The sequence below is a fragment of the Neohortaea acidophila genome (genome assembly GCF_010093505.1).
Source record: "Neohortaea acidophila strain CBS 113389 unplaced genomic scaffold BDY17scaffold_11, whole genome shotgun sequence".
NCBI lineage: Eukaryota > Fungi > Ascomycota > Dothideomycetes > Mycosphaerellales > Teratosphaeriaceae > Neohortaea > Neohortaea acidophila.
In genome coordinates, this window is record NW_022985520.1 from 820,676 (window position 1) to 848,338 (window position 27,663).

The 27,663-nt window shown below is 57.1% G+C and overlaps 13 protein-coding genes across 13 annotated transcripts; 5 read left to right on the plus strand and 8 right to left on the minus strand.

Moving 5' to 3' along the window:
* Positions 1-99: 99 nt before the first annotated feature.
* On the minus strand, positions 100-1,846 carry BDY17DRAFT_44055 (uncharacterized protein). The gene is made up of 3 exons (XM_033738396.1): positions 1,116-1,846; positions 681-1,056; positions 100-624 (listed from the first exon to the last, which is right to left on the minus strand). The coding sequence occupies exons 1-3, from the start codon at positions 1,592-1,594 to the stop codon at positions 184-186; spliced, it is 1,296 nt and encodes a 431-aa protein (XP_033586277.1). The 5' UTR covers positions 1,595-1,846; the 3' UTR covers positions 100-183.
* A 328-nt stretch (positions 1,847-2,174) lies between these two features.
* Positions 2,175-3,044, minus strand: BDY17DRAFT_236430 (uncharacterized protein; the record flags this gene model as incomplete). The annotated part of the gene is made up of 2 exons (XM_033730303.1): positions 2,175-2,849; positions 3,012-3,044. Coding segments are annotated over 2 exons (708 nt in total), but the record flags the coding sequence as incomplete, so codon positions are not given.
* Positions 3,045-4,345: 1,301 nt separating this feature from the next.
* Positions 4,346-6,673, plus strand: BDY17DRAFT_257013 (phosphatidylinositol 3 and 4-kinase-domain-containing protein; the record flags this gene model as incomplete). Its single annotated transcript, XM_033731651.1, has 1 exon — positions 4,346-6,673. The coding sequence occupies one exon, from the start codon at positions 4,346-4,348 to the stop codon at positions 6,671-6,673; it is 2,328 nt and encodes a 775-aa protein (XP_033586279.1).
* A 292-nt stretch (positions 6,674-6,965) lies between these two features.
* BDY17DRAFT_256812 (pyridoxal phosphate-dependent transferase) lies at positions 6,966-8,400 on the plus strand (the record flags this gene model as incomplete). Its single annotated transcript, XM_033731629.1, has 2 exons — positions 6,966-7,077; positions 7,136-8,400. 2 exons carry the CDS (start codon positions 6,966-6,968, stop codon positions 8,398-8,400), a joined length of 1,377 nt encoding a protein of 458 aa, XP_033586280.1.
* BDY17DRAFT_304475 (transport protein Avl9-domain-containing protein) lies at positions 8,382-10,601 on the minus strand. Its single transcript, XM_033734732.1, has 3 exons — positions 10,050-10,601; positions 9,832-9,975; positions 8,382-9,781 (listed from the first exon to the last, which is right to left on the minus strand). Exons 1-3 carry the CDS (start codon positions 10,473-10,475, stop codon positions 8,453-8,455), a joined length of 1,899 nt encoding a protein of 632 aa, XP_033586281.1. The 5' UTR covers positions 10,476-10,601; the 3' UTR covers positions 8,382-8,452.
* Positions 10,602-10,820: 219 nt separating this feature from the next.
* On the plus strand, positions 10,821-11,938 carry BDY17DRAFT_234122 (electron transfer flavo protein subunit alpha, mitochondrial; the record flags this gene model as incomplete). The annotated part of the gene is made up of 2 exons (XM_033730262.1): positions 10,821-11,787; positions 11,853-11,938. Coding segments are annotated over 2 exons (1,053 nt in total), but the record flags the coding sequence as incomplete, so codon positions are not given.
* Positions 11,939-12,715: 777 nt separating this feature from the next.
* BDY17DRAFT_257398 (chitin synthase-domain-containing protein) lies at positions 12,716-14,605 on the minus strand (the record flags this gene model as incomplete). Its single annotated transcript, XM_033731680.1, has 1 exon — positions 12,716-14,605. A coding segment is annotated over one exon (1,890 nt), but the record flags the coding sequence as incomplete, so codon positions are not given.
* A 444-nt stretch (positions 14,606-15,049) lies between these two features.
* On the minus strand, positions 15,050-15,783 carry BDY17DRAFT_304479 (uncharacterized protein; the record flags this gene model as incomplete). The annotated part of the gene is made up of 1 exon (XM_033734733.1): positions 15,050-15,783. A coding segment is annotated over exon 1 (338 nt), but the record flags the coding sequence as incomplete, so codon positions are not given.
* Positions 15,605-16,950, minus strand: BDY17DRAFT_318989 (guanine nucleotide binding protein, alpha subunit; the record flags this gene model as incomplete). The annotated part of the gene is made up of 6 exons (XM_033736237.1): positions 15,605-15,704; positions 15,761-15,999; positions 16,062-16,191; positions 16,249-16,377; positions 16,430-16,775; positions 16,839-16,950. The coding sequence occupies 6 exons, from the start codon at positions 16,948-16,950 to the stop codon at positions 15,605-15,607; spliced, it is 1,056 nt and encodes a 351-aa protein (XP_033586285.1).
* BDY17DRAFT_44160 (uncharacterized protein) lies at positions 16,834-17,510 on the plus strand. The gene has a single exon (XM_033738397.1). It carries the CDS (start codon positions 16,949-16,951, stop codon positions 17,384-17,386), a length of 438 nt encoding a protein of 145 aa, XP_033586286.1. The 5' UTR covers positions 16,834-16,948; the 3' UTR covers positions 17,387-17,510.
* A 1,327-nt stretch (positions 17,511-18,837) lies between these two features.
* Positions 18,838-20,338, plus strand: BDY17DRAFT_257305 (mitogen-activated protein kinase Hog1; the record flags this gene model as incomplete). Its single annotated transcript, XM_033731673.1, has 8 exons — positions 18,838-18,941; positions 19,021-19,150; positions 19,201-19,252; positions 19,313-19,404; positions 19,463-19,819; positions 19,872-19,950; positions 20,004-20,187; positions 20,260-20,338. 8 exons carry the CDS (start codon positions 18,838-18,840, stop codon positions 20,336-20,338), a joined length of 1,077 nt encoding a protein of 358 aa, XP_033586287.1.
* Positions 20,339-21,098: 760 nt separating this feature from the next.
* Positions 21,099-23,031, minus strand: BDY17DRAFT_256830 (uncharacterized protein; the record flags this gene model as incomplete). Its single annotated transcript, XM_033731634.1, has 2 exons — positions 21,099-22,580; positions 22,636-23,031. The coding sequence occupies 2 exons, from the start codon at positions 23,029-23,031 to the stop codon at positions 21,099-21,101; spliced, it is 1,878 nt and encodes a 625-aa protein (XP_033586288.1).
* A 589-nt stretch (positions 23,032-23,620) lies between these two features.
* BDY17DRAFT_44284 (SNF2 family N-terminal domain-containing protein) lies at positions 23,621-27,661 on the minus strand. The gene is made up of 2 exons (XM_033738398.1): positions 27,334-27,661; positions 23,621-27,053 (listed from the first exon to the last, which is right to left on the minus strand). The coding sequence occupies exons 1-2, from the start codon at positions 27,413-27,415 to the stop codon at positions 23,737-23,739; spliced, it is 3,399 nt and encodes a 1,132-aa protein (XP_033586289.1). The 5' UTR covers positions 27,416-27,661; the 3' UTR covers positions 23,621-23,736.
* Positions 27,662-27,663: the final 2 nt, after the last annotated feature.

Below are 27,663 nucleotides of genomic sequence, written 5' to 3' on the forward strand. Positions count from 1 at the left end.
GAGATGCGGCACTGAGGGCACCCTTCATTTAAATGCATCTGCCTCGCTGGCTTGGGACATTAGGCCCTGCCATTCTCGACAGTTTGAGACGTGATCCAGCGACGTGTAGATACGCTGGTATATCGCAGAAGGGCACTCTGTACTCCGTGTTGAACGGTTCGAGTGGAATGCTCCAGAACCCCCTCAGCCAGACGCAGCGACCTCCTTCCTCATCAACTCCAGCGCCTCCTCGCGGTGCCTCGCATTGTCAAAATCGAAAATAAAATCCCACCTCGGCGCCAACGCCTTCCTCAGCTTTTCCGCGTCCAGTCCGCTCTCCTCATACTGCCCCATGAGGATCTGTCCCGTCGTGTAACTCGAGTCCACCAGCCGCTGCGTGCGCGGCCGCCGCACTTGGTCGTACACTTTGAGCGCCACCCGCGCTTCGGCGGGCGACTTCGCCTGGCCGAGCAGAGACGACAGAATCATGCTGTCTTCGATGCAGATGCCGCCGCCTGAGCCTTGCCAGGGTGTCGTTGCATGCGCCGCGTCGCCCATGACTGCGATCCCGCCAGACGCGTAGGTGGAGGCGTGCAGGTGGTCGTAGAGGTAGATGATAGGCTGCTCGGGTTGGTCGCAGAGTAGCTAGAAAGGGGTCAGCTTTGCGCCTCTGCTCGAGTGTCACGTCATGAGAGGGCTACCTCCTCGACCGCAGTATTCATATGCGCCGGCCGCTTCGCGCTCACGAAAGTCCGCCGAATTTCTTCAGCGCTGACCTTCTTCCCCCACGCCGGTTTCCCGTCCGCATTCTCGTCCTTGCTGCACACGCTGAACTGCACGATCGTGCCGTTGCTGAGAATGTTGTGCAAGAGAAAGACGCCGTCGCCAATCCAACTCATCTCGCGAGCGTCGTCGATATCCACGGGCCCGTTGCCGATGCTCGATCGCGCCTTTTCGTATGGCTGCAGAGTCATGATGGCCCACCAGCCTGTGTTGCGGGGGTGTGCGGCGGGATCGTCGTCGCCGACAACGATTTTTCGGACGGTGGAGTGGATGCCATCGGCTCCGATGAGAATACTGGTCATCTGGTCAGCTCTTACCGGTCACCAGCACAAAGGGAGACCAAATCTGCATACTCGCACTCATGCGTCGTCCCGTCCGCAAAGTGAAGGACAATGCCCCCTTCGCCCCGCCTCTCCGCCCTCACTAGCTTCTTAGAAGCATGCATGCGCTCCGCCGGCACCCCCGCCAAAAACTCATGCAGCAAATTCGCCCGCTGCACAATCGTCAGCAACGCCTTCCCATCCCACGCCTTCCCATCCCTCTTGGTATCCCACTCCCGCACAACCTCGCCCGCCCCCACGCCCTCGGCGAGATGAAAGCGCACGCCAACCATGGGCACGCCGCCCGCGCGCTCCAGGCACGGGAGTCCCGACATGAGCTCCAGGGCTTTGGCGGCGCTGCGGTTGATGCCGAAGGCTACGCCCGCTTCGCGGAACTGCGCGGCAGACTCGAAGATGTGGGCGTCGATGTTGGGGTGCTGGAGGAGGCCGTATAAGAGGGACGCACCGGCGACGCCGCCGCCGGAGATGGCGACGCGGATTTTGGGGGCCATGGTCAGTCGTTGATAGTGGGGAAGTGAGTGTTGCGGCGGTAGGTGGAAGAGGAGCAGGACGCTGAGCGGATGGAAAGATCTTGGTCCAGAGTAGATCAATTTCGGTCTCAATCTCGGGATGGAGCCACGTCGTTGTTGGTAGTATTAGCAAAAGGTGTAGCACCGTGACCGTTGAGGATGAAGCCGGTCTTAACATGATGATCATAATTGACGGGCATTACTCAACGTGACATGGTGGAGCAACCAACTTACGAACAATGCGTCTGCTTAGCAATGCGGAAACCCTATCTGGTCTGCATTGCAGATGTGGTGAAGGCAGTCAGCTGATCCAAAGGTTAAAAGGAGGAGCTGAGAAGGGATCTGCATCGGAGGGAGCTGCGCATAGGCGCAGCAATTGCCCTACTCGAAGTGTGTTGCCATTAGCATATCTTGTATTTCTGGGTATCGCAGCGGAGGAAAAGCATGTGGAATCAAAGCGGTGTGGAGTGCAAAGGCCCAGCCTCGCTCACAAGGCATCATCGTCATCAGGCACATCTCCATTCCGCCGCGTCCTCTTCCTCGCCGGACTAGCCTGCAGCGCCTCCAGCTCTGCGATCCTCGCTTGCAATTCGTCTACTTTGCCATTCGCCGCGTTGAGTTGCCGCCGTGTCTCCTCTGCCTTGTGTTCCTCCAGCCGTCGCATCTCGTGCTCGGCTTGTTCGAGCTCCGCTATCCGGCCACGGAAGAGATCGTTGATGACTTCGAGCTCGCTGACCCGCGTTCGCAGATGTGCGTTCTGCGCTTGTACAGAGTCGTAAGATTGTGGGGTGTCTAGCTGTCCCGATGCACCGTTCATGGATGCCGCCGAGGGACTGGGTTGGCGTAAAGCGAAGTCGCCACCAGTCAAAGAGACGGTGTCGAAGATGTGTTGAGGGGCGATGTTGGGGTTATGTTGTGCCACTCCGTTGTTGTCATTGCCATTTACGCCGTGCATGTGAAGTGCGTTCATCCCACCCGCGCTAGCAACATCCGGATGTGCTGCGGCATACCCGTTCGGAGGGAGCGGTCTGGCCGGTTGTCCATCTGCACTCTCCTGCTTCCTATGCTGCGAGGTCTTGACGCGATTGCGGGATTTGATGACATCGGTTTTGAGGTGGATGGGTCGTGGACGGCCGTGGAGTTTGAGGAAGAGGCCGCAGGCGTTGCAGAGGACCGAGCCGGATTCGTCGCGACGCCAGAGAGGGGTGGTCGATGTCGCGCAGTTTTGGCACACGGGCTAGACGAGTATCAGTCAGGCTGTGATCATTGCGACCCCGGCATGGTTGGAGAGGACGAGGCTGTTGCTTATCGATATTCATCGTTATCGATACGAAAGTCGCCGCAATCTCGAAATCGCGAGATCTAGCCCTTCTCTTTCAACAGATCACACATCACGTACCGGTCCATTTTGCTGCCCCCCAGCCGTGGCCGGTGGGGCGTATTGAGTAGTGTTCATGCCGCTGATGGGAGTGGACGATCTGGAGCTGCGTGGAGAATGGATGTTAGGCAGACATTCCTGCGCGAGCGAAAGAGAAGATTCGCGATAAGGTTTGGCTTGGCAAGCTCCGGGCACGCCCAAAGTGCAGGAACGCTCGAAGCTCTTTCCAACTCTTGTACGAATGTGTGGTTTTGCTCGATACATACCTGATTCCGTTGACGGCTGCAGCAGATGCATTGGCAGCCAAGGATGCAAGTGTAGACAATGCTGGCAGCTGTTGTGATGTGGAATGGATCGAGCTCGGCAGGGACTCTATACTGAATGAGCGCTGCAGCACTGGGGTGGAGTTTTGTGTCGAAGGCGGTCCCGAAATGCTCGTTGCGTAAGCGTGTGCGTCGTGGGAGGGAGTGGTGCTCGGTGGTCTGCTGGGCATGTCGGAGAAGAAGGAGGGCGGAGGCTTGAGCAGAGGGAGTGATGGACTGGCGTATTGGAGCATGACGGAGGGCGGATGGAGTGTAGGATGTCGGAGACTCTCAGGCGGAGCGGATAGCGTGTGGAAGAGCAGAAGGAAGGACTATGCCATTGCCGGCATGGCAGTAAAAGGCTGGGGAGTAACGAACGGACGACGTGCTAGCACGTCAAGATACCAAGTAAGAGCGAGTGTTGGTATTGAGCTGAACCAGCAGAAGTCTACATCTCTCTCGAACTTCACAAAAGAGAATGTCTATGGCGCCGATAAGGGGCGGTGCGCGGAACGCGCAACAGCGCTTGGACCGTTTAATCAAATGACGTGCAGCACTAAACGGTGCGCGTCGACAAGGCTTGCAACGGGCGGGAGGACGTGATGTGCGGGTGATTGGCGTCCTTTGGTTCTAATCAATTGCAGTCCGCTCCGAATCGGGTGTGTTCTGCTGTAACCATTCGAGCGTCTGACGAGCATCCTTGCCAGGCTCTGAAAGGTACTGCCAGGACGTGCTATAGCCGGCTCGTCGACCAGGGCCCTCTCCCATCCCTGTCAGCGGTAAAATGACCTGAACGCCTGTCGGGGAAGTTTGATTTAAGAAATCTCGGCAAATGGGAGAGGAGCCACAGGTAATGAAATATGTAGGGCCAGGCCCGGCGCCGTTTGCCCCTTTGCGCGTGGTGGAGTCTGGAAAACGGGCCGCACGGGCAACCCGCACGCCTCCCGCTGAGCCTCACCTCACATGCTCCACGTGCGCTCCAGACATCCCAGCGGAAACAAAAAGCGTCCAAATATACCTCCCCATCGTCGAGAATGGTGAGGATACAGCATCATGCCTTCTCAACGTCCACGCCGCCCGCAGTCCGGCTATGCCATCCTGGCGCAAGCAGAAGAGGAGGAAGAAGAGGAGGAGCATCCGTACTCAGACAACGATGATCCCTTCAAAGATCCGCCGTCCCTCTCCACCCGTCAACCCGAGTATGAACCGATCCAGCCAAAACGGAGAGACCACATGCGATTGCCTCCGCTTGATTCACCTCGACATCCTCGCCGCAGAAGAGCCAACAGCACGGTGGACATCAAGGCCATCAACGCGCGATTGGAACGCTGGGCGGAGGAGATCAAGGAGCGCTTCACCAGGCGGCGCATCAAGGGGAAGAGCGCCGAGGAAGAAACGCTAGAGATCCACCATTCCGTCTTTCAAGCCCCCGACGGCATTCGACCAGCCACCAAACAGAGTCTCGAGAGCGATGATGAGGATGCGGGGACAATGTCGAAATTGGAGTTTGACGATCTTGTTGAAAGCGTGCGAACTGCGATAGAGCTAGGCCTGCACCCCCTCTTGATCTCTCAAGGAAGCAGTGGGTCATACTTTGCGAAGAACAGCGGCGGGACCACAGTGGGAGTGTTCAAGCCCAAGGACGAGGAGCCGTATGCCAACAACAACCCCAAGCTCATCAAATGGCTTCACAGGACCATTCTGCCGTTTGCCTTTGGCCGAGCATGTCTGATTCCGAATTTGTCGTATGTGTCGGAAGCAGCAGCATACGTCCTCGACACGCAGTTGCGAACTGGTCTGGTACCTTACACTGCAGTGGTCAGCCTCAGCAGCAAGAGCTTCCACTACGACTACTTTCACCGAAAGGCGTACTACCGGCGGAAGAAACCTTTGCCGGAAAAGCTGGGCTCCTTTCAGGTTTTCCTGAAGGGCTACAAAGGCGCCACCGAATTCCTTCGAGAGCATCCCTGGCCGGATGCGAGCGCTGCCTCCACCGTACCTACCAGTCATCAACGAAGAACACGCCGGAAACGATGGGATGAGACGTGTAGGCCGAGCAGCCGGCATGCCACCGAGGAAGTGGAGACGGATGAAGAGGCCGAGCTGGACGAGACGCCAGGCAGGAATACACCAACACAATTTTGGTCGCCGCAGTTACAGCAGAACTTCCGTGAGCAACTGGAGAAGCTGGTCATTCTGGACTACATCATGCGCAACACGGATCGAGGCTTGGACAATTGGATGATTCGAATCGATCAGGAGACTGGCGAGGCGAGTATTCTCAGAGACGTGAAAGCAGCGAAACAGACGCTGTCCGGTGAGGAAGAATACAGCAGCAGAAAGGAGAACATGACTGCGCGCCCACCCACTCAAACATCAACCCAATCAGCACGCATCGGTGCCATAGACAACAGTCTCTCCTGGCCATGGAAGCATCCCGACGCCTGGCGCAGCTTTCCCTTTGGCTGGCTCTTCCTCCCCGTCTCGCTCATTGGCCGCCCTTTCTCCGAGAATGCAAGAAAACACTTCCTCCCGCTCCTCACCTCCAAAGACTGGTGGTCGGAGACGCAAATCCGCCTGCGAAAGACCTTCGAAATCGACGCCGACTTCCAGGAGCGTATGTTTGCTCGGCAGATCGCCGTCATGAAAGGCCAGGCGTGGAACGTAGTCGAGACGCTGAAGACGCCGGATCACGGCCCATTGGAACTGACGCGGCGAGCGAGAGCTTGTGTTTGGGACGATCTGGTGGATATTCCCGTCGCCACGCCACTCGAACGGCCGAGTGAAGAGATGCGGCGACAGGCGGTCGAGGCGCAACACCAGACCTCGCAGCGGCCAACAAATCTTCGCGAAGAAGAAGACGAAGAAATGGATATCGCAACAGCGCTGAACGGGCACACAACGACGAAGCGGCCAGATGCACTCCTCGGCTTCTCCAGTCCGTCATCAACACGAGAAGAAAGCGAGAATCCATTCAACCAATCCCGCCAAAACAGCAGCCAAGACATCCACACCGCCAACCCCAACACCTCCAGCCCCTCCTCCCCAACCCTCCTAAAAGAAGTCTCCGCCTCCGCACCCCGCCCCTCCGCCTGGCGCAACCGAGCAGCAGGCAGAATGAGCTACGAAGCGCCGCGCTCCTTGCGCTTCCCTGGCGGCGGTGGTGGGTCCTCGCCTACCGAACGTCGCAGGCGGTTTAGCTTCGCGGTCACGCGCGGTCTGGGGCTCAAACCTTCTCGCTGGGGAGAGGAGGATGGCGAGGGTGATGAGGGGGATCTGGGCTACTCTGCTGCGAACGATGGGCGGAATGCGACGCGCAAGGTGATTGTGGAGCGGTTGGAGTTGGTCAAGAGCCGGACGCCGGTTTTCGAGTGGTGTTGAACGTTTGGTTTGATGAGCTGCATGTCATGATTCGGCTAGATGCTCGTGGAGCTATGAGTGAATGATATGGTATCCTGTTCTCTTCGCTGCCATTCAAGGGTGTGGTCGGTCGTTGCTCTCACTGATTGGCCAATTCGCACTTTCCGGATTGAGACTTGCCGCGCCCAGTCGTCGTCCATGGAACTTTCTAACCTTGACTCACCATCAATCTTCCCGTTGACCATGAAGCACACGAATTGTCCTTGACTTCCCTTGCTTTAGTCTCAAGGAGAGTGCCTTGTAGAAAGGGAAAATGGCGTCAACTGACCCACTCCTCGCCATTCGAAACCAAGGTCCGATAGAGTGCGGCGAGGACGCTGCCCAACATTTCGGCTTCGACAAAGGATACCGGAACTTGAACCATGGTGCGTGACCATCCGTCTCACAATGCAATGCCCAGATAATAATAACACCCCCGCACAGGCTCTTTCGGCACATATCCCCAAACTCTGCGGCCCATCGTCTCGCACTTCCAGATCCGCGCAGAAGCTCGCCCCGACGCCTTCATTCGGTACGAAGAGCCAACCTTACTCGACGAAGCGCGAGAAGCAATCGCAAGTTATGTCCACGCACCAGTTGAAACGTGCGTCTTCGTGCCGAACGCCACGACAGGCATCAACACCATTCTCCGGAACCTGGTCTATCAACCAGGCGACATTATAATCTACTTCGACACGGTTTACGGCTCGTGCGAAAAGACGATTCGCTACATCACCGAGACGACGCCAGCGGAGGCAGCGAAGATCAAGTACAAGTACCCCGTGTCGGACGACTTTCTCTGCAACGCATTAGAAAGCACCATCGCTTCTCTCCGCAGAGAAGGCAAGAACCCCCGCCTCGCTCTCTTCGACACCATCGTCTCCCTCCCGGGCGTCCGCATGCCCTTCGAACGCCTGACATCCATCTGCAAAGCCGGGAAGGTCCTCTCACTCATCGACGGCGCGCACGGAGTAGGCCACATCCCTCTTGACCTGACGGCACTGGATCCAGACTTCTTCGTCTCTAATTGCCATAAGTGGCTCTACGTCCCGCGGGGATGCGCGGTGTTGTACGTCCCCCTGCGGAATCAGGACGTCATGCGCTCCACGCTTCCGACGTCGCATGGTTTCGTGCCAAAACTCAGAGAAGGCGAGGAGCCGATCACGAACCCGCTGCCGCCTGCAAAGGGGAAAAGCGACTTCGTAGTCGGGTTCGAATTTGTAGGAACGACGGACAACTCGGCTTATTTCTGCGTACCAGCTGCGCTGGAGTGGAGGCAACATCTCACGTGGGGAGGCACGAAGGGCGAGGAAGCAGTGATGGGGTACATGCACCACCTCGCGAAGCGAGCGGGCGAAATTGTGGCCACGGCGTTGGGGACGGAAGTTCTGGAGAACGAAGCCGGGACGTTGGGACAGTGTGCGTTTGCGAATGTGCGGTTGCCTTTGGTTGGGGCGGAGGTGTTGACGAGCGGAGAGACGGGCGAGTGGGTGTTGGTTGCGCAGTGGATTGCGAGGACGCTGGCGGAGAAGTATGATACTTTCATTGCCATTATCTTCTTTGGGGGCGCGTGGTGGATGCGGTTGAGTGCACAGGTTTACTTGACTGAGAGGGATTTTGAGTGGGCGGGAGAGATGCTGAAGGAGGTGTGTGAGAGGGTGAGAAGAGGGGAATGGAAGGCAGGCAAGGCTGTGAATGGTTCGTCGTGAATGCATACACCTCTAGAAAACTTGTCTAGAAAACGCTCGAGCTTCTATTACTTTACTCTGCTCCGGAAGACCGAGCCTTCTCTTCCTCCGCGGCTTTGGCGTTCTTCGCCTTATCAGTCAACCGAATAATGCGCGGCGCAAAGTCTTCCTTCCCAAACGCCCCGACGGCCGGATGCCCGCCTCTCGCCGCCTCTTCACTAGCAGAAGTCGATTTCCAAGCCGTCTTCCTCTTCTCGTTCGCCCAGTTCCCCCAAGAACTCAGATAGGCGCCAGCCTTCTGGCCCGCCGCAGCAACACTAGCCTGCGCCTGATTTAAATCCACTTTGGAAAGAATAGGAGCACCGCTATGATGCTGCGTTTTGTCGCGTGCGCCGTTCTCCGTCGGAGCAGCAGCAGAAGAAGAAGAAGCTCGAGCATCATCCGCTCGTCGCCGCTGCGCTTCACGCATCACTTCAATATCAGCCCAGACTTTGTTGAACGCCGTAGTGACGTGCACTTTCCCGTCCGCGAGACGCTTGTGCACGACCTCCTTCGTCTGGTTAAAGCGTTCGTCCAGATGCAGCTCGGCGACTTGCGTGGCTAGGCGACGCTGCACGTCGTCGATGGTCAAGCCGCCGGCGCACGGGTGTCGGGGTTCAACGACGTCGAAGAGATGGCTGTCTGTTGTGCGGTTCCAGAGGCGGTAGTTCTCTGTCTCGCGCCAGGCATCGAGATAGGCGGGGGAGAATTCGTGGGAGGGGTCGCCTTCGACATCGGCGAGACGGGCCTTCGGGTCGGCTTCTTTGTTTGCTTCGAGGTATGCGTGGTATTTGCTTGCGGATAGCATGGCGAGTAGGTATTCTTCGAACTGCAGGCGGATAAACTCTTCGCTTCCGGCGTAGCCGTGTGTTTTGGATCGAGAGGGATCGGAGTCGTCCCAGGTGTCGTTTACCGCCTGCGTGAGGAAGTCGATCCATCTTCGATCGGCGGTGGAGAGATGTAATGCTGTTCGAAAAGTCGGTGATAAAATGTTCACGACATCTTCGTCGAGATTGACCAGAACATCGCAGTATCTGTCCTTCTGCTGTAGCAGTAGACTGTTCGTGCTGCCGACCACGTATGATTTCGTTCCCAGATCGGCGAGAATCTCCAATTGCTGTAACGGTGTATAAGGACCAAAGAGACTTCCTTTGCCAAATACCTGAAGAGGAATGCCCATGTAGGCTAGCAATGATGCTCGGTCGCTGGTCCGCACCGAGTCCGGCCGCTTCAGTGTCTCGGCATAGCGGTCCATCTGTGGATCAGCACAGTCCCTTAAGCTACGCACGAGCCCTGGGATGAGAGATAGCAAGGCGAATTGGACCTGGCATATTCGTTCGCAGTGTGAGCCAAAGAACAGCATCTGGGTTCGTTAGCATTGCACCGTAGCGTCAGGGAGCCATCTCGAGGTACCTTGGGTTGCAGAAGCAAAGCTTTCAACAGAACCAGAGTCTGCCATTTGAATGTATGCACGACCTCGCGCAAGCTTAAACCGAAATACTGATCCCTCTCATCGTCCGCAATCGCGCCATCCTGAAGCAAGCTCTCCTGGAACCGCTGCAGAATCCGTCAGCATCGAGGACCACCAGCCAAGCGAACGGTGCCGAGACAACAGTGGTCCACTGACCTACCGCAAGAATCTCACAATCCCGAAAGTCCTTCTGTGCAAACCAAGCCCGCGTGACAGCACTTAGCCTCTCCCGCAACACACTAAACGACTGCGGCTTATCGGTAATAGCCACCACGGCCTTTTGCACCGCACTCCTCGTCACCTCTGGCGGGCGATGGACAAGCTCCGCGCTATCGATGTGGTGCACACAGCTAATGCCGAAGACGGATGTGGGCTCGACGTCTGCTCCTTCTCTTCCCTTATGCACGAGGCTGAAGTAGCTGAACTCCTCTTCAGACTGGTGTGCGCCGTCTGGCAGGGCCATGTAGGGGATGAGGTGCCAGTCATTCTCGGCTGTGGGGTCGCTGTCGCCCGCGCCGAACCAATGTTCTATCTCGGGGCCTCGGGCATGGTGGAAGTCCACGACGCAGAGGAGCGGTTGGAACATGTTGACTGGGAGATATTGGTGTGTCCGCCACGAAGGGCGATATGCTGGCTCTTAGCTCTCTGTTGACGACTTCATCCTCGAATTCTACAGCTCCGGGATGCTGGTCCGCATAAAGTGACAAAAGTGATGTTTGTGGAATGATGATCTGCAAGACGTCTGGACATTTCTTGGGGAAGACTTCATGCCTGAGGCACGAATCCATCGATTGGTGACCTCGGCTTAAGCCACTCCGAGCTCGGAAAAGCAAGAGAGGACGAGGAACATCCAAGTCGTGCTCGTCACCTCACCTCTATTCCCTCCACAAACACCCATCTGGTAGCCGTGCCAGACACACCCACACCCACCATGGCACCGCCCTTACGCAACACCTTGCTCCGGCAAGCAAACACCTGTCTCCGCCAAAACCGTCCAACAGCCACCGCCCGCCTAACCCGCACCACCTTCTTACAACGCCTCGCCTCCTCCCTCGCCGTGTTGGAGCAACGAGACGGCAAACTCAACATGTCCTCGCTCGCCTCCATTTCCGCCGCGCAGAAACTCGGCGGCAGCATCCACGGCTTCGTAGCCGGCGGCAACATCAAAGCCGTGGCAGACCAAGCCTCCAAAATCGAAGGGCTGGAAAAGGTCATCTTCGTCGACAACGATGCCTACGATCGCGGACTCGCGGAGAACTGGGCGCCCCTGTTGGTGGAGAATATCAAGAAGGGCGGCTACACGCACGTGCTCGCGGGCCACTCGGCGTTTGGCAAGAACTTGCTGCCCCGCGTGGCGGCTATGCTCGACGTCCAGCAGATCAGCGACATCACCGAGATACAGGGCGAGGATACTTTCGTCCGTCCCATCTACGCCGGCAACGCGCTCCTCACCGTCCAATCCGCCGACAACCCTAAGCTCCTCACCGTGCGCGGCACCGCGTTCCCCTCAGGCAACGCAGAAGGCGGCAGCGCGAGTACAGAAGAGGGCGTGGACCCCAAAGCCGAATGCCCGACAGAATGGGTATCCGAGAGCCTCGCCAAGTCGGACCGGCCAGATCTCGCCTCTGCAGAGAAAGTGGTCTCCGGTGGACGTGGCTTGAAGTCTAAGGAGGAATTCGACCGTCTCATGCCACCTCTCGCCGACGCCATAGGAGCCGCAATAGGTGCATCGCGTGCAGCAGTCGACTCCGGTTTCGCGGACAACTCGTTGCAGGTGGGCCAGACGGGCAAGAACGTCGCGCCACAGCTGTACCTCTGCGCGGGCATCAGCGGTGCCATCCAGCATTTGGCTGGCATGAAGGATTCAAAGGTCATTGCCGCAATCAACAAAGACGCAGGTAAGCATTTCTAGGGAGAACTCGTACAATGGGACGAAACACCTGCTAACACTCAAACTTCGCAGATGCCCCAATCTTCCAGGTAGCAGACGTGGGACTCGTGGGCGATTTGTTTGACAAGGTGCCGGAGTTGACGGAGAAGCTGCAGAAGCAGTGATGACAGGCATGGCGGAATCTTATTAGAGATATATCTGGCGTTATTGATGGCCCTTGGAGCGTGAGGCGCGCATACGTATCATGGCCTGGCGATAAATGGAGCTGAGCCATTTGTACAGTGTTTTGACTCAGTACACACTTCCCACTTACGAACTTGACCGTTTCTCCTACGTGAAGCGTACTCGTTGTCTACCAGTTCTGATCGCCCCTACTCATCTGCAACGAAGCTATGCCGTGCCAGCGGACTCGTTCCACTCCGCCTGTAGTGCCGACGACTCGCACTAGAGTTTCGTACTCCGGCCACACGGCGTGGCAACGGGGCTGGCGTGATCTCCGCGCCCTCACTTTCCACGTCCGTGCGAGTAGGCGTCCTGCCTCGCTCCGGCTTGTCCTCGTTCGACGCGGAGAGAGTAGCAGAAGGGCGAGCAGGGACGTCGAAATGCAAGGACACCGAGTCGTCCGAGATGGAGGAGCGAGCGGAGCTGTCCACACCGTGTACAGCTTCTTCCCTCGTATGCCCATCGAGGCGTTGAATAATCTCTGTCCGTCCAGGGGGGCCAGCCATTCCAGACCCCGGCGGCACATCCCCATCAACAACCTCCAGACCGCGATCGCGAGACCCAAAAAGACTCTCCACCCTGCGCGGCGTATGCACCGAGAACACCGAGCTAGCAGACGACGAGCACGCCGAGTCTTCACTCTCATCCCTCCGATCGACACGATACACGCCAGCTTCAGCACGCCTGGACCTCGCCGTCATGTCTGCTCGCAAAACGCCAGAGTCGTTCTCCTGCCTGAACCAACCCGCGGCGATTTCCGGCGCCGGCGCGAACCTGCCTGCGAGGCGACGTGCGGGCTGCACGGGCGCCGTGTGCGCGTGCATTTGATGGGACGAAGCTTCGAGAGCGGGTTTGAATGTATCCGGCACGACGTTGAGTTCGTCGCCTTCTTTTGCTGCCTTTTCCACCGCTTCTTCCGGCGTCGTGCTCGCGTCCGCTTTTTTCGCGTCAGCGCGCGGTCCGCCCCAGGTTCGCTGACTGGCGGTAAATATGCCGTAAACCATGTAAGTCCAGTTGAGCAGGGGATTGAGCAGGAACATAAGGGGATACAGCCAGATTTTGTACCGGTGGAGTTTGGCGCCGAAGTACAACATCAGCAGCCAATTGAGTCCGAGAGACACGGCTATGAAGCCCGCGGGGAGGTTGGTGATGCTCTCAGCTGTAGTGAGGAGAGAGAGGACCATGATGAAGAAGAGCAGAGCCGTAGTGCGGATAGTATTCTGCGCGAGACGGATGAGGATCAGCAGAGGGTAGCGTCTCCAGAGTCGGATGTCGGTTAGCATGCAGGCTTCGTTGGTTATGAAGCCTAGGAACCATCTGCGGCGTTGCTTCAGGAGGCTGGCGAAGGTCTGCACTGCTTCCGTTTTGCAGAAGGCGGCGGTGTTGAGTTGGATTTGGTAGCGGTGGCGCGCGCCGATCATGAAGAGGTGCGTCAGCCATCTGTCTTCGCCTAGATGGCATTTGCCGTAGTCGAAGAGGTCGGCGCATTGCTCTGCTTTGTCCGCGAAGTAGTATTTGGACATACGACGGAAGGCCGAGAAGCGTAGGATGGTCAGCGCGCCGGGGAGACAGGTCACGGAGCCGCAGGCTGACTCGACGGAACGCTCGAATAGCTGGCCGTGGACGTATTCCATGTCCTGGAGAAGGGTGATGAGGGAGTGACGGACTGTCGTGCTGGTGATGATGCCAGTCATGGCGAGCATGCTGCGATTGCTGCCTGGACGGAGCTCCATCTCGTACATGAAGTTCTGGATGCAGAAGCGGTCGAGGATGCAGTCGGAGTCGATGAATAAGAGGAACAAGTTGTCGTTGCGGCGCAGGTAGTCCGCGTAAACCTTGTCTATCAATTTGAACGTCTTCTTCTGACAGCTGCGTTTGCCTCCGTGCTTGAATCGAGAGACTGTGACTCGACATCCCCGGTACCGCACGTCGATGCTCGTCGGGTAGCTCTCGAGCGTGAGAGGAACGCCCAGTTGCTCGATGGTGTTGAGATAGAGCTTATTCTCCTCATCGCCGTCAAAAGAAAGGAAGACATGCAGACACGGCGCAGGGTAATCGCCATTAGCGATAGAGTCCACCGTCCTCAGCAAGATCTCAGGGGTTTCGTTGTAGCACGGCAAGATGATGACAACCTTTGGCGCCGTGTGCTCATCCAACAGCGTCTTGATCTGCCGCCTGCGTCCGAGATTATGCGTAACGAGCTGGAAAACGCAAAACAGCCAGGGAACCGTGAGCAAAGCGGCGAAAGTGTAAAACGCAAACCACTGCAAAATCGCAATCAGCTCGCGCGGGAAGTATCGCACAATCCCCGGCGGCAAAGGGAGCGTAACAACCATAACAGGAAGAAAGACGCAGCGCATGAGGACGAAGAAGATGATGTTGAACACGGCGAGGGCGCGGATGCCTAGCCTGCCTTTCCCGCTGGCTTTCTGGTAGACTTTGACGAGGCAGTAGAGGAAGGCGAGCAGCCAGAGGAACCATTCGAGGAGAGCAGCTAGCATGACTGTGCCGACGATGCCGACGTAGACGATGTCTCTGGTTGGCCATGTTGTGTCTGATGTCGAGGGTGAGATGGTACTGGCGGCGGTCGGTGAGGTTGACATATCTCTAGGTTGCTTCGTACGAGGATCCCGACTCAGCTACGCTGAATCACCTGTGGCCATCGAACTTAGTGCAGAGAGTGAGCGAGACAGACGAAGAAGCTTTCGACAAGCATAGAAAGTAGTAATAGCGAAAGGGCAACAAACGACGTCGACAAACGAAAGGCAGCGTGCGCGCCTTATTCACGCACAGCATTCACTCTACTTGCGCGAAAAGTGGCAGACAGGGTCAGAGATGAATATACAAGTTGTGAATGTACTTTCGGAGGGAGGTTCACGTGTTGTAGTGCGGGACCGTACCTGTAGTCACAAAGCAGCCATGGAGAATATTGATGATCAAGAGGTGACGTTAGGAAGCTGCACGTCCGAGCTTTGGGCCATCTCACAGAAGCGCTTGGTTCAATGGAAGCAAATGCTCCATTCCTGCCTCGAGCGATGACTGATCTTATGAGATAAGGTAGACATTGGTTCACTCATGGCAGGGAAAAAGCACACAGAAAGAAGCATGATACATCGGCAGCCCTAGACGTCTGCGATTCCCCCTCAGTCCTATCTCACTTCCCCTTCCGCACTCCCGAATGTCCCCTCTGTCTAAAGGCCAGAGCAAGATCCCGTCCAGCAGAAACAAGTCTCCCCTCCCTTCCTCCCCGCGTACCCCCGTGTGCATTCCTGACAGAATACCGCAGAAGAGGTCAAAGGCACGCTTTGCAAAACAGCCACCGAATCCAGATACAACCCGGAGCAAAAAGGCCAGAACTGTGCTGGCTCCTCCTCCGCCCACCACGCCCCCGGCCCAAAAGAAGAAACGCATTAGTGCTCACACAGTAGCTGAGAAAGCTCGTCGGTGTTGTTCCTGCCGCCCACTTCCCAAAACTCCTTGTCGCTGGTAAAAGAAAAACAGGGTATTATTCGGCGTGTTGCCGGGTGTCGGGATGGTGCGGAGGAATCAGAAGGTGGGTGAGTGTGTTGAGCGAAAAGAGGCATGGATGTGTGTGGTCGGCCTTATAAGATGCCCGAATCCTTGAGTGCGTTCTGGAGGATGGTCTCTTTCACCGCAGCGAAGACCAGGCGAATGTTGGAGGTGTCGGTCGCTTGTGTCAAGCTGCAGATACGAGTTAGTCTAAAGGGCGTGACTTGAATAGCGGCAGTGCAACATACTGAGGATAGAGGTTGAGATGTGCGCGGTTGACCTGATTGAATCTCCACAGCAGGTACTTCGCCGCGCGATTGACGTCGTTACCGCCAGTGTAGTCGTTGAAGTAGTTGATGAGGGGGGATTTGGGCAGTTTCGCGCGGAAAAGGTCGACTTTGTTCAGGAAGAGAATGATCGATGTGCGCATAAACCATCGGGAGTTCACCACCGAGTCGAAGAGGACAAGGGATTCCATCATGCGGTTCTGTGGGGTTGAATAGGTTAGCGCACGAGTTTCCTGTGGCGGGTTGGCGGATAGCGGCGTACTTGACTGCTCTCTTCTAGGAGCACCTGGTCGTATTCGCTCAGGGCGACGCAGAAGATGATGGAGGTGACGTTTTCGAAGCAATGGATCCATTTCTTCCGCTCACTTCTTTGCCCGCCAACATCGAACATGCTGAGAGATTGTGTCAGTGATTGGAAGCATGGTGCGGCCTTGGAGCACTAGACTCACTGTATACTCAATTGGCCCATCTGAAACCGGGTCTCGTATATACCAGTCGTCTTTGTTCGCGCCCGCAAGACGTCGGATTCGGTCGGGGTATAATCGGGCTGGGCTATCCTCTTGATTTCGTCGAAGAAGCTGCGCATCATTAGCCACGTTCTTCCCCTGGGGCAAAGGGGATAGACCATACTACGGCGCAGAATCCATGAGATAGAACTCATTCGCGTGATCGAGAAGCTTGGGGATGCAGGGATCATTCCATATGTCTGTGATTGCATCTCCCACTTTTTCGTCAATGGTGGCCTCGGGCTCTGGGTCGACAACGTATTCCGTGATGTACTCGACGTGCTCCTTGTTCTTCTCTTCTTCCACTTCGATCTCGAACTGGCGCATGGCTGCAATGAGCGCCTTTGCGCAATCGACGACGTTCTTGTAGATGGTATGCCGGTACTGGGCCAGCTCGTCTTCGGTGTAGCCATTTTGATGGATGATCTTCATCTGCTTGACAATGGTACTCTTGCCACTCTCGCCGGAGCCTGTTGGATGTTGGTTAGTAGGCTGTTTCCGAACCTTTGCATGACAAGCACGGATCAACACACCTAGCAGTAATATCTTGCATTCCCGCCGCAGCGTCTTCTTATCTTCTTCAAGCGTGCGGTCAATGGCCTGACTGCGCTTCTTCTGCTCGCCATCGTCGTTGTCACTGCTCATGCAGGCACCCATCATGCAGATGCGAGGCTCGCGGCCTGAGGGCTCATGCGAGCTTGGGGCCGGGGGTGTGGAGGGCCCCCCAATCGGCGTGCGAAGCGGCTATGCCACTGTTGGTGGGATTGGTGATGCGTGTGGGGATGAATCGCAGATCGTGGTAGGAGGAGAGGCGGAGGAGGGGAGAGGGACACGGTGTGGTGCGGTGCGGCGCGATGACGGGTGTGGGCCAAGATGCGGAGTGGACAATGCGGAGTGGGCAATGCGCTGGGGAAGAGACGGGAAGCGGCGGCGGCTGCTGTGGCCGTGCGGCTTAGCCGTGTTGATGGAGAGAGAGCTATGGATGGGTCAGCGGGGGGGCGGGGATGCAGCGGCGGAGATGGGGAGCGGAAGTCTTCGTACGGTGGACACGCGCGGAGAGCAGAGATGGATGATGTCGTGACGGCGGGGTGGATGACGGGGTGGAGTGGAGGATGGTAGGCGGAGGGTGAAGCTGCCCGGGCTGCTTGATGATGGCTTGGCTGGCTGGCTGGCGGACTGGCCGATGCGGGCTGGACTGGACTGGCATGCACGGGCGCGCTGGATTGGAGCTCGCGCTTGCCTCCTCAGTTCGGCTGTCCAGAGCGCTGATCCCCGCTAAACCCGCCTGGGCCGAGAGGGCCACGCGAGAGCAGCCCCACTAATAAACGTGACGCCCGCCTCGCCTCTGCCTCTCCGAATATGGTGGACAGGGCAGGTTGGCAAGCGAACGAGTGTTCTGTTCTACCACTCGGCAAACATCACCCGCAGAGGTTCAGATGCGCACAATTGGTAATAATGCAGACGACGGCACCTTTGTGCAAGTCTACCCGCGCCACAGATGACGCCTGAGTAGGTGATGCTGTCAAGTCGAAACGCCACCACGGCCACGACACTCTATCCAGCCTTTGCCGGCCCTCGTGGTCTGGTACCAGAGGACGACTCTCTGCTCTAGACCTTGGCTGCAGGGCTTCCCGAGTACTGTGACCAGCTATCCGTGAACAATACATGGAAGGGATGATGCAAGGCAGGAACTGGCCTGCTCGCGCAGAGACATACACAAGGCGATGCGCAAATCTACATTAGAATTCCTAGTCTCAGTCACAACTGCTATGCCGGCACATTCAAAAAGCGGCTCTTGACAACGGCGCCAAGCTTTGCTGCGTATATGGCGTATATGAGGAATCGTGGTGCAGCGCTCGATCGTCGATTAGATGTCTCGTGTTGTGCTGGTGGAGAGTTTTAGCGTAATCAGGCGCATCAGTATATGGGCGCCGAAACACCTCGTCATTCCTGTCTCCCTCCATTCCCCTTAACTCTTCCACTTCTCACCACCATCTCGCCTGGGTAAGAGGAGTGCACGTTGCGATTCCCCTGCTTCTGCCCGAGGTGTGAGTGGTGCGACTGCCGATCTCCCGCCAATCTATTTTCGCCCCAACCCACCCTCCACCTCTCCAGGGCACGACATCACACTCCGCAGTGCTGCCAGCAGTACTTTGCACAGGGAAAGAGGCAGAAGGAAAGGCACACCGTCGTCGGCGCACCTTCCGTCCCCCCGGACGCTCCTTCTACATCCAGCCAGATCCCGCCTGTGCTGTTCCCCGGGCGTTGCTTGGGGCCCCACCTATCGCCGTTTCGGCTTTGGCTCCGGCCAGACCAGATTTGCCGCAGAGGGAGTTGAAACGGCGCCACGCCCATCGCAGCCTCTTTGCGCCTCACCACCACCACCTCCTCCGCCGCCATCCCCCTCATCCCATCTCTTCGGCGCACCTCCCTCCATCTCCACCCATCGCCTCCGCCCGCATCCTCGCTCGCACGGCCTGATCCCCCTCCTCTGCCGACCAGTGGCCTTCGTCCCCTCTTCCCAACGACAAGATGGCGGAGTTCGTAAGAGCACAGATCTTCGGCACCACCTTCGAAATCACCTCCCGATACACCGACCTGCAACCCGTGGGCATGGGAGCGTTCGGCCTGGTCTGGTGAGTCCATCCCACCCCGCTCCTCCCCGTCCCTGACTCCCCCTTCCCCCAGCGGCTGACGGCGGTTACGATGCGATAGCTCGGCAAAAGACCAGCTGACCGGCCAGGCGGTGGCCGTCAAGAAGATCATGAAGCCCTTCAGCACCCCCGTCCTCTCCAAGCGCACCTACCGAGAACTCAAGCTGCTCAAACATCTCAAGCATGAAAATGTACGCACCCCCCGGCGGATGGGAAGAAACGCGCTGACCTTTGACCGCAGGTAATCAGCTTAAGTGACATCTTCATCTCGCCATTGGAGGACATGTACGTCGGTGAGTATTTCCGCCTTCCCCTTCTCCTCCCGCCATCCCGCCATTGACCGCGTGATGCAGTGACGGAACTGCTCGGCACCGATTTGCATCGCCTCCTCACCTCGCGCCCATTGGAGAAGCAATTCATCCAGTATTTTCTCTACCAAATCCTCGTAAGTGCCATCTCTCCCAACAGTTCCCTCCAATCCCCCCTAATCTCCCCCACTTCAGCGCGGCCTCAAATACGTCCACTCGGCCGGCGTCGTCCACCGCGACCTCAAACCCTCCAACATCCTCGTCAACGAAAACTGCGACCTGAAAATCTGCGACTTTGGCCTGGCGCGCATACAAGACCCGCAGATGACGGGCTACGTCTCCACGCGCTACTACCGCGCCCCGGAGATCATGCTCACGTGGCAAAAGTACGACGTCGAGGTCGACATTTGGAGCGCCGGGTGCATCTTTGCCGAGATGTTGGAGGGCAAGCCGCTGTTCCCCGGCAAGGACCATGTCAATCAGTTCTCCATCATCACAGAGTTGTTGGGCACGCCGCCGGATGATGTGATTCAAACGATTTGCAGTGAGAATGTGAGTTGTGACAGAAGGACATGGCTGTTGGGATTTTGCTAATCTCGAACAGACTCTCCGATTTGTGCAATCGCTGCCCAAGCGAGAGCGACAACCCCTGAAGAACAAGTTCAAGAACGCCGACCCTCAAGGTACACCATCCAGACCTCCACCAGCAACCATCTACTAACCTTCAACCCAACAGCCATCGAACTCCTCGAGAAGATGCTCGTCTTCGATCCCCGAAAACGAATCAAGGCCGGCGAGGCGCTCGCAGATCCCTACCTCGCCCCCTACCACGATCCCACCGACGAGCCCGTAGCAGAAGAGAAGTTCGACTGGTCCTTCAACGACGCCGACTTGCCCGTGGATACCTGGAAGATTATGATGTATGCAACATCCCACGCCTCCGCATTGTATTCCACTCCATTCGTGAACATCAGCTGACTGCTTAACAACAGGTACTCCGAAATCCTCGACTACCACAACGTCGACTCGGCGAATGGCGAAGGCGGCGAGAATGGCGACCACGCCGCCTAAGGGAGAGCAAAGGGTTCATTAATTCATTTGTTTCGATTGGCATTACAACGATATGGAAGCAGAGAGTGCGAGATCGAGAGAGGGTACATTATCAGACGGGCGGGCGGAAGGATGCTTCTTGCGCCTCCGAGGCAATATGGGAATTGGAATTGGGAGAGAGCCGATGAGTTCTTTCTTCTTTTGAAAGAGATGGAATTACCGTGTTGGTTTGCTCGCTCGCTCTCTTGTGGAGGGGAGTGAGCGAGGAGCGTGTATTGTGGTGTACGTTCGGCAGTGTGCGGGGAGAGGAAAATAAGATGATGCGTACAATGAGAGTGTGCTTCTCGTTTTCTTTTCATTCTTTTCTGGCCGCTCGCTCTCTCCTGCGATTCATGAGCTATGTGGTCCGTGGTCGTCTTGCTGACTGCAGGTGTGACGAGGTGCGCGTGTGAGGGTTGTGCGAACGCAAGAGCGGATGCTTGTCCTCTGCTCTCTGTGACTCCGTTTTTTGCTGCTCCTTGTTTTCTCGTCCACCTTGGTACATACCAATAACACAGTCTACGGCAGGACGAGTACGAGGAGTTCACGGATCGAGAAGTACAGCCTCTACTTCAGCGTCGCATACATGCACATTCCCAAAGGCCAGTGCGGAAAGCAAAGAACAAAATAACAGAACACCACGCCCAATGCCCGCGTAATCACATACACTCACTCCCCTGCATCCCCTTCAAGACGCCCGGCCCAGCCCCAAAGAAGCCTCCCTCCCTCATGGTACGATCCCCTAAATCTCATGCCTCATAAACCCCTCCATCCCATCCGCAAAAGGCTCCTCAGGCCCGCCCTGCAGTCCCACCGCGCCCTCAAACCCAGACGCATCCCCTCCCATCCCCTCAGGCCCAACAGCCAACTTCTCCGCAGACGGAACAGCAAGTCTCAAGCCCCCCAACTTCTCCTCCGCCTCGCGGACTCGCTTCCGAAACGCCAAGCGATCAAGGAACAAGCGCTGGCGTTCGCGCTCCAGCTCGCGCCGCTCGGCTTGTAGCAAAGCTTCCATTTCATTGAAGTGCTGCATTTTGAGCTCCAGCTTGGTGAGCTGCAGGTTCACGGCGGCGGAGACTTGGGCGGTGAGTTGGCGTTCCGTGTTGGAGGCTAGGGCGGCGGCGCGGGCGGCGGTCAGGCTGAGGGCCGTGGTAGGGAGGTCGTGGGATGTGGTGGTGGTGGTGGTTGGGGGTTCGCGGGTGGCGAGGGAGGTGGTGTCGTCGATGTCCATGCTTTCGGCGCGTTCGCCTTTGACGGCTGCGTCGGAGGAAGAGGAAGCGGCGGCGGCGGCGGCGCTGTTTTCCGCGCCGGGAGTGGCTTCGCGCTCGAGTCGGCCGCGGAGGCTTTCTTTCATTTGCTCCACGCTCTTGCCTGCTGCTTGTGCGGTGGTCTTGGGGTCTGCGAGGCCTGCGAGGAAGCTCATGACGCTGAGGACGGGGTTGTCGAATTGACTGAACGGGATTCGGCCGCCGGACAGGAAGGCAAAGTCTTGCACGCCATGCCCGCTGCCGTTCATGCTGGCTGAGGGGGCTTCGTCGAGGTATTTGTCTTCGATTTCCAGCTGCAGGAATTTGAGCACGCACTCCTCTCGCGTGCGCGAGCCCACGTGGTCGGCGACGGATTCCCAGTTGTCGTCGAACATTTCCAACCCTTCCAACAGAAGCAGCAGTTCCGCGTCCGACCATGGCGCTCCCTTGTCTGCGATGGTCTTGTAGCGCTCGTTTTCCAGCTTGGTGTAGTCTCCAGACTCAGTGTTGTTGGGGAAGCGACTCTCTACAAAGCATTGCGCACATAAGTCGTATCTTTGCTCTTTGACAGGTTTCGGGGTGGTTGCAGTCGCCGGGGGATTCTTGGAGCAATGGAAGCGCAGTCGCGTGCAGTCCACGCCACATGAGTAGCAGAAGATCGGCTTGCTCTCCTCTTTCAGGCTCTCCTCCAAGCTCTTGCTGCTTGCTTCGCCGCCTGCTTCAGCGCCATCCTCGGTTTGCGCGGGCGTCACATCCTTTCCTTTTTCATCGTAGATGTTTCTCCGCACTTCGAGGTTGGTCTCTTGCTTGCCCGCCGATGCCAAGCGATCAGTCCCGGCATGCGGCTTTCCACTGGTGATGGCGCTATTAGGAGCGGCAGGTTGATGTGGTTGTAAGCCGCGAGGGGTGTCGGCTGTGATGCGGAAGTGGCCAGTGAATGGTGGGCCAATGTTCGACGGTCGAGTATCTGGATCGATCTGCATTCGATTGTCAGTACGCGGGTAATGGTAAGTCCAACTGCGCATTGCTCACCTGGTAATTGATCAAGCCCCACTGCTCGAGAAAGGCATGCACCCTCATAATCGCACAGACATCGCCCGCCAAATTTCGCCGACAAGCCGTGACAGTCAGGTACTCAGCGGGGTTCAATCGGTACGTGTTGATCATGAAATCGCGATAGTCCTTGTACACAGCCTCGGTCTTGGAGCGATTGCGGTTGTTGAAGAACTCCGGCAGCGCCTTCTTCTCCAGACTGTGGATTTGGTGCATGTCAAACCAGACGCTGTAAGAGGGTAATATGATGGCGTGCGCTTGTTCGATGAGATGCGAGCGCGCAGATTGCTCGACAGCCGGCTTAGAGGGGACGGCGGGCGCGGCGGAGTCTGCGGCATCGCCAGCGGCAGGCGTGCCTTGGTTGGTGTCCAGCATGTCCTCATCCTCGCCGCCCGCTTCCTCCTCCGCGTTCTCCGGCAACGGCGCATCAGGAGCATCAATGGGGTTATCAGAGACGGGCGCTTGTGATGGTTCTTCCGCGTCCTCTTCCTCCCCGGCTTCCTCCTCCTCGTCTGCAGGCCGCTCAGTGATGGCTGGGGTAGTCGCGTCGTCGTCTGCCATTGCGGCGTCAGCTTCTTCCGCCGCCTCTGCCTGCTCGGCCTCAATCGCCTCGTTCTCGGCATGGATCAAGTCGTCGGAGGCTTGGCCGGGGGCCTGGTGGTCTTCGTCCGCGAATTCGGAGTCCATCTTGCCTTCTCTTGCGCCTGCCTCCTGGCCGGTCGCGCTTATCCTTGCGCGTGCAAATTGGCTGCACCGGTGGGTTCAGGGTGTGATGATCTCAGTCAGTGCGGTGTAGTGACTGGATTGAGAGCAGATGAGAGGTGGTTTGGAAGAGTTGTAGAAATCTGGAGATGGAGATGCAGGGGACGTGCCGCGCGCGGTCTTGACTTCAAAGTTTCGCGATGGAGGCTGGGCCAAGGTTTGATGCCTCAGGCAGCAGTTTGACCTAGAACCACGCGAATGTGTGCATGTTGAGATGTTCTCCGATAGTCTACTCTCATCCTACTTCTACTCGATGTATAAATGCTAATGCTCGTGGGTCACAGACTCTGTCCTCCCCACCATCCTCAACACCCCCCCCTACTTGAACAAACTCCTAAGCTCCTCAATCCGCTTCTTCGCCTCCTCCGCCCGACTAACCTTCTTCTCCATACTCAACTGCGCCAACTTCTGCTTCTTCTCCTGCAACTCCAAAATCTTCTCCTCGACACTGCCGCGCATGATGAAATGCTTGATGACCACATCCCTCTTCTGGCCTAGACGATGCACGCGGTCAATCGCCTGCGCCTCCACGCCCGGGTTGAACTGCGGCTCCATCATGAAAGCCTTGGACGCCGCGGTGAAGTTCAGGCCTTGGCCTGCTGCCTTGATGGAGGCGAGGAGTACGGTGATGGTGGGATCGGTTTTGAAGGTCTCGAGGACCGCGGTGCGCTTTTTGATGCTCATTGTGCCGTCCAGGCGGACGTGGCCGATGCCCTGCAGGTCCAGGGCGTGCTCGATGAGGTCGAGGTAGGTGGTCCAGCCGGAGAAGACGACGGAGCGGATGGGAGGCTCGCCGGGTGGGAGTGTTGCTGTCTCGCGTTGCGATTCTTTCAGGTCTTCGAGCAACGCCTTAACTTTGGTGTGTGGGCCGGAGTAGGTGCTCTCATCCCACTTGGCTGCTGCTTTGCCCTTCTTCTTGCCTGCACGAGCATCTTGCAAGTTCTTCAGCCCAGTCCGAGTGAGTTCGAAGAGGCCCCAGCGCGTGTACTGATCGCAGTAGACGCATGTGTGGTAATGATCGTCGGTGAGCTTGGGGCGGCTCTCCTCGATGTAATTCTCTTTGCACTCCTCACAAAGCAAGTGGAAGCAAGGCGTCATGTAGCCAAGCGTGTCTTCCTCGTCTTCCTCCTCCGAAGAATCCGTGGAAGAATCGTCAGAGTCAGATTCGTCATCGTCCTTGTCGTTGTTGGGCGTGATCTTGTTACTGCACCCGGCGCAAATGTTGACCTCGCTCTCCATCATCATGCTGAGAGTCTCGTAGGCGCTCTTCTCCGTGATGAAGCTAGTATCCGGCTCCGAAGTCGGCTCGTCGCCGAGATCAATGGCAGTCCCAGCAGTCAACCCTTCGAGCTCTTTCTGACTATCCTCATCCAGCATCTCGCGGCCATGGGCACAGATAGCTCGCAGGCGACCGAGCGACTTCAACACATGAGCGTAGGATTTGCCTTTCAAGCGATCACTACCCCTCAACATCATCCTGAGCTGTTGATTGGAAGCCTTGGCGAACTGCGAATAGATGAGGGCCTCGTCCTCGGAGAAGTCGAGACGCACTCGGTGCGCCGTACGGTCCGTCAAGCCAATATTGTCCTTCATGCGACGAAGAGTGATATTGTCGACGAGGAGGCGAAGATGGGTGATGACATGCTCGCTGGCGGCGCGGAAAGGCGCAATGATGTGCTGCGACCACACCGTGGGATCGTCGAAAGGCTCGATGCGCAAGAATTTGATAAGGGCTCCCAGGTCGTCAAGGCGGTTCTGCACTGGCGTTCCAGTCACTGCCCAGCGACGCTGCGCCGGCAATTTGCAGCATGCCTTACTGACGCCGGTAGAGGGATTGCGGATCTGATGCGCCTCGTCCAAGACCACACGGAACCATTTGACGGAAGCAAGCACCGAAGTTTTCGATTTGTTCCCGCCAAACTCCGCTGCGACGGTCTGGTATGGCGCAAGGACAATGTCGTACTTTGCCAGCTCCTCAACATCGTCAGTTCGGCTGGTGCCATGGTATGAGTAGACTTTGAATCGCGAGGCAACGGTGTGTGTGGCGATCTGCTCTGTCCAGTTCGCCATGACCGATTTGGGGCAGATGATGAGGGTGGCTTTCGTCTGACGCTGGATATCAACCTCGTCCATGGGTGCCTCCTGCTGGCCAAAAGTACGAGCCTCCTTCCGTGTTTCGGCGAGTAGGGCGAGGATGCTGAGCGTTTTGCCCAAGCCCATGACGTCCGCCAGAATGCCGCCTTGGACTGGTTTGGGCTTCTCCTTTTCCTTGTGGTTGGTAATGATGTTGTAATAAACCGTTTCCGACTTTTCTAGCATTGTCTTCCACAAGGAGAACTTGCCGTCGGAACTCGCAATGTCGTCGCCTCGCTCACGCTGCGTCATGAAGTAAAGCGCTTGCTTCTGATGTGAGAGGAGAGGCGTCTTGATGGACGCGACATCGGCTTCTATTCCCGGCAGATCTTCTGTCTTGACCAGGCTGTCGAACATGTCCGAAGTCTCGCGTAGAATCTCCTCTTGCGTGCGAGTGACAAAGCTCGCCTTGGAAGTCTGAGGTGCATTGCGGGCCAGTGTTTTCATTGCGCCGCCAAAAATCTTCGGATCGTGCGGATTCTCATATGCGACTCCTCGCAGTTCGTATTCCGGCGGCCTCGACAGGAAGAACTGGTGCTGGGAGAGGACTTTGCCGATGACCGAGGCACGTACACGAGGCGCGAAGACGACAACACGCAACTTGATGGCTCTCGAAGTGCGGAATCCCGGGAACTCGCCTGGCCTCTTCTCGAGCGGGAGCAAGTAGACTTTCACCCTCATCTTGTTGACGGTGTTGCCGTCTAACAGAGGGCATAGGACATGCGCAAGCTTCGCGTCCATATTTCCAAAGCGCATGCTGACCCCAGTCCCGGTGTCGGAAAAGAGTTCGATGATGAGATTCTGCGCTGGAGATCGGCGGAAGTTGACCCTTGAATCCGGCCAGAATGCTTCCTTGCTATTCTTGGCGGAGCGGTACCTGGAGGTCGTTGGAATCTGCCAGGCGATTGCTTGAGAGTGCAGCATCCCGAGACAGACTTCTTTGTGCTCGGCGCCGGTGGACTCGGAAACCAGCACCACGTCGTTCGTGTCATCCGTGAGATCGATTGGCTCATTGCGCGCGCCCTTCTCTCGCTCCTCCTTCATGTACTTCCCGATCTCTCCGCCACCGGTGATGCCATTGAAAGTCGTCCTTGTGGCTTTGTGCTCTTGGTCATCTTCTTCGTTGGGATCGACGGACTCGATCTTTCGCTTTCGCGGAGCTTGCGCTTGCCGATCGACCAGGTTATTCTGTCGCACAATCAAGTCACCCATGCCGAGCTGCTTGTCGGTATCCATGTTGGTTGATGCGCTGTCGGTCGCAGGAGCGGGAGACTTTGAGATTCTGGAAGCTGCTCTGGGGTCCAGCAGGGCTCTTGCTTCGAGCTTGCGTGGAGTGAGTTCGGCGCTTTCGACTTTCATGCTCGCTGATGGGCTGCCAGGGGTAGGAGCAGGAGACTTCATGCTTGCTGCCGTTTTGGGGTCGAGGAGAGCTTTTGCGTCGAGTTTCGGCGGAGTGGGATCAGCGTCTTTCGACGCTGTCGGCTTGCGGGATTGTTGCGGGCCTGTGGAGAGCGATCAGGGAATGTCTAACGAAGACGTTGCAATCCACCTGCAAAGATGGAGCAGTGATGTAGAGAAGAAGGAGGAGGAGAAGGTTGAGAAGCCTTTGCAACAGCAAAAAGAGGAGGCAGGTGGCAACCTGAAACACCAAGGGAGAAAAGCGTGTGACAATAGCAAAAATGAAGCAGGTGACTATGCCACTCTGACCGTTTTAGGCAAGAGCAGCAGATGAGATCCAAGTGAAGTGATAAACAGGCATCAAGTGATGAGAAGGAGACGTACCATAATGCTTCTTCTTCTTCGGATTTCCCTTGTCCTTCGCCTTTGCCGCCCCTTTCGGGTCCAGCAGTTGCATGTAGCTCATCTTGACGGAGCTGTGGGAGTGTAAGGGTGCGCTCAGTCGAATGCCTTCGCCTTCTCGAATTCATCGCAAGAGTGGATGCGTGCTGGCCACGAGCCTTCACCGAGTGTCCATCTTCGCCGGTAACTTTCACTTCGCTTCACGTTTGGTTGAATTTGATCGGCAATGTTTTGGCATGTGATTGACGTCTTCTGCTGAGTGGGACGGTGCCTTTCACTTCACTAGTTGGGCTTCCGGCAGGAAGTGAGAGG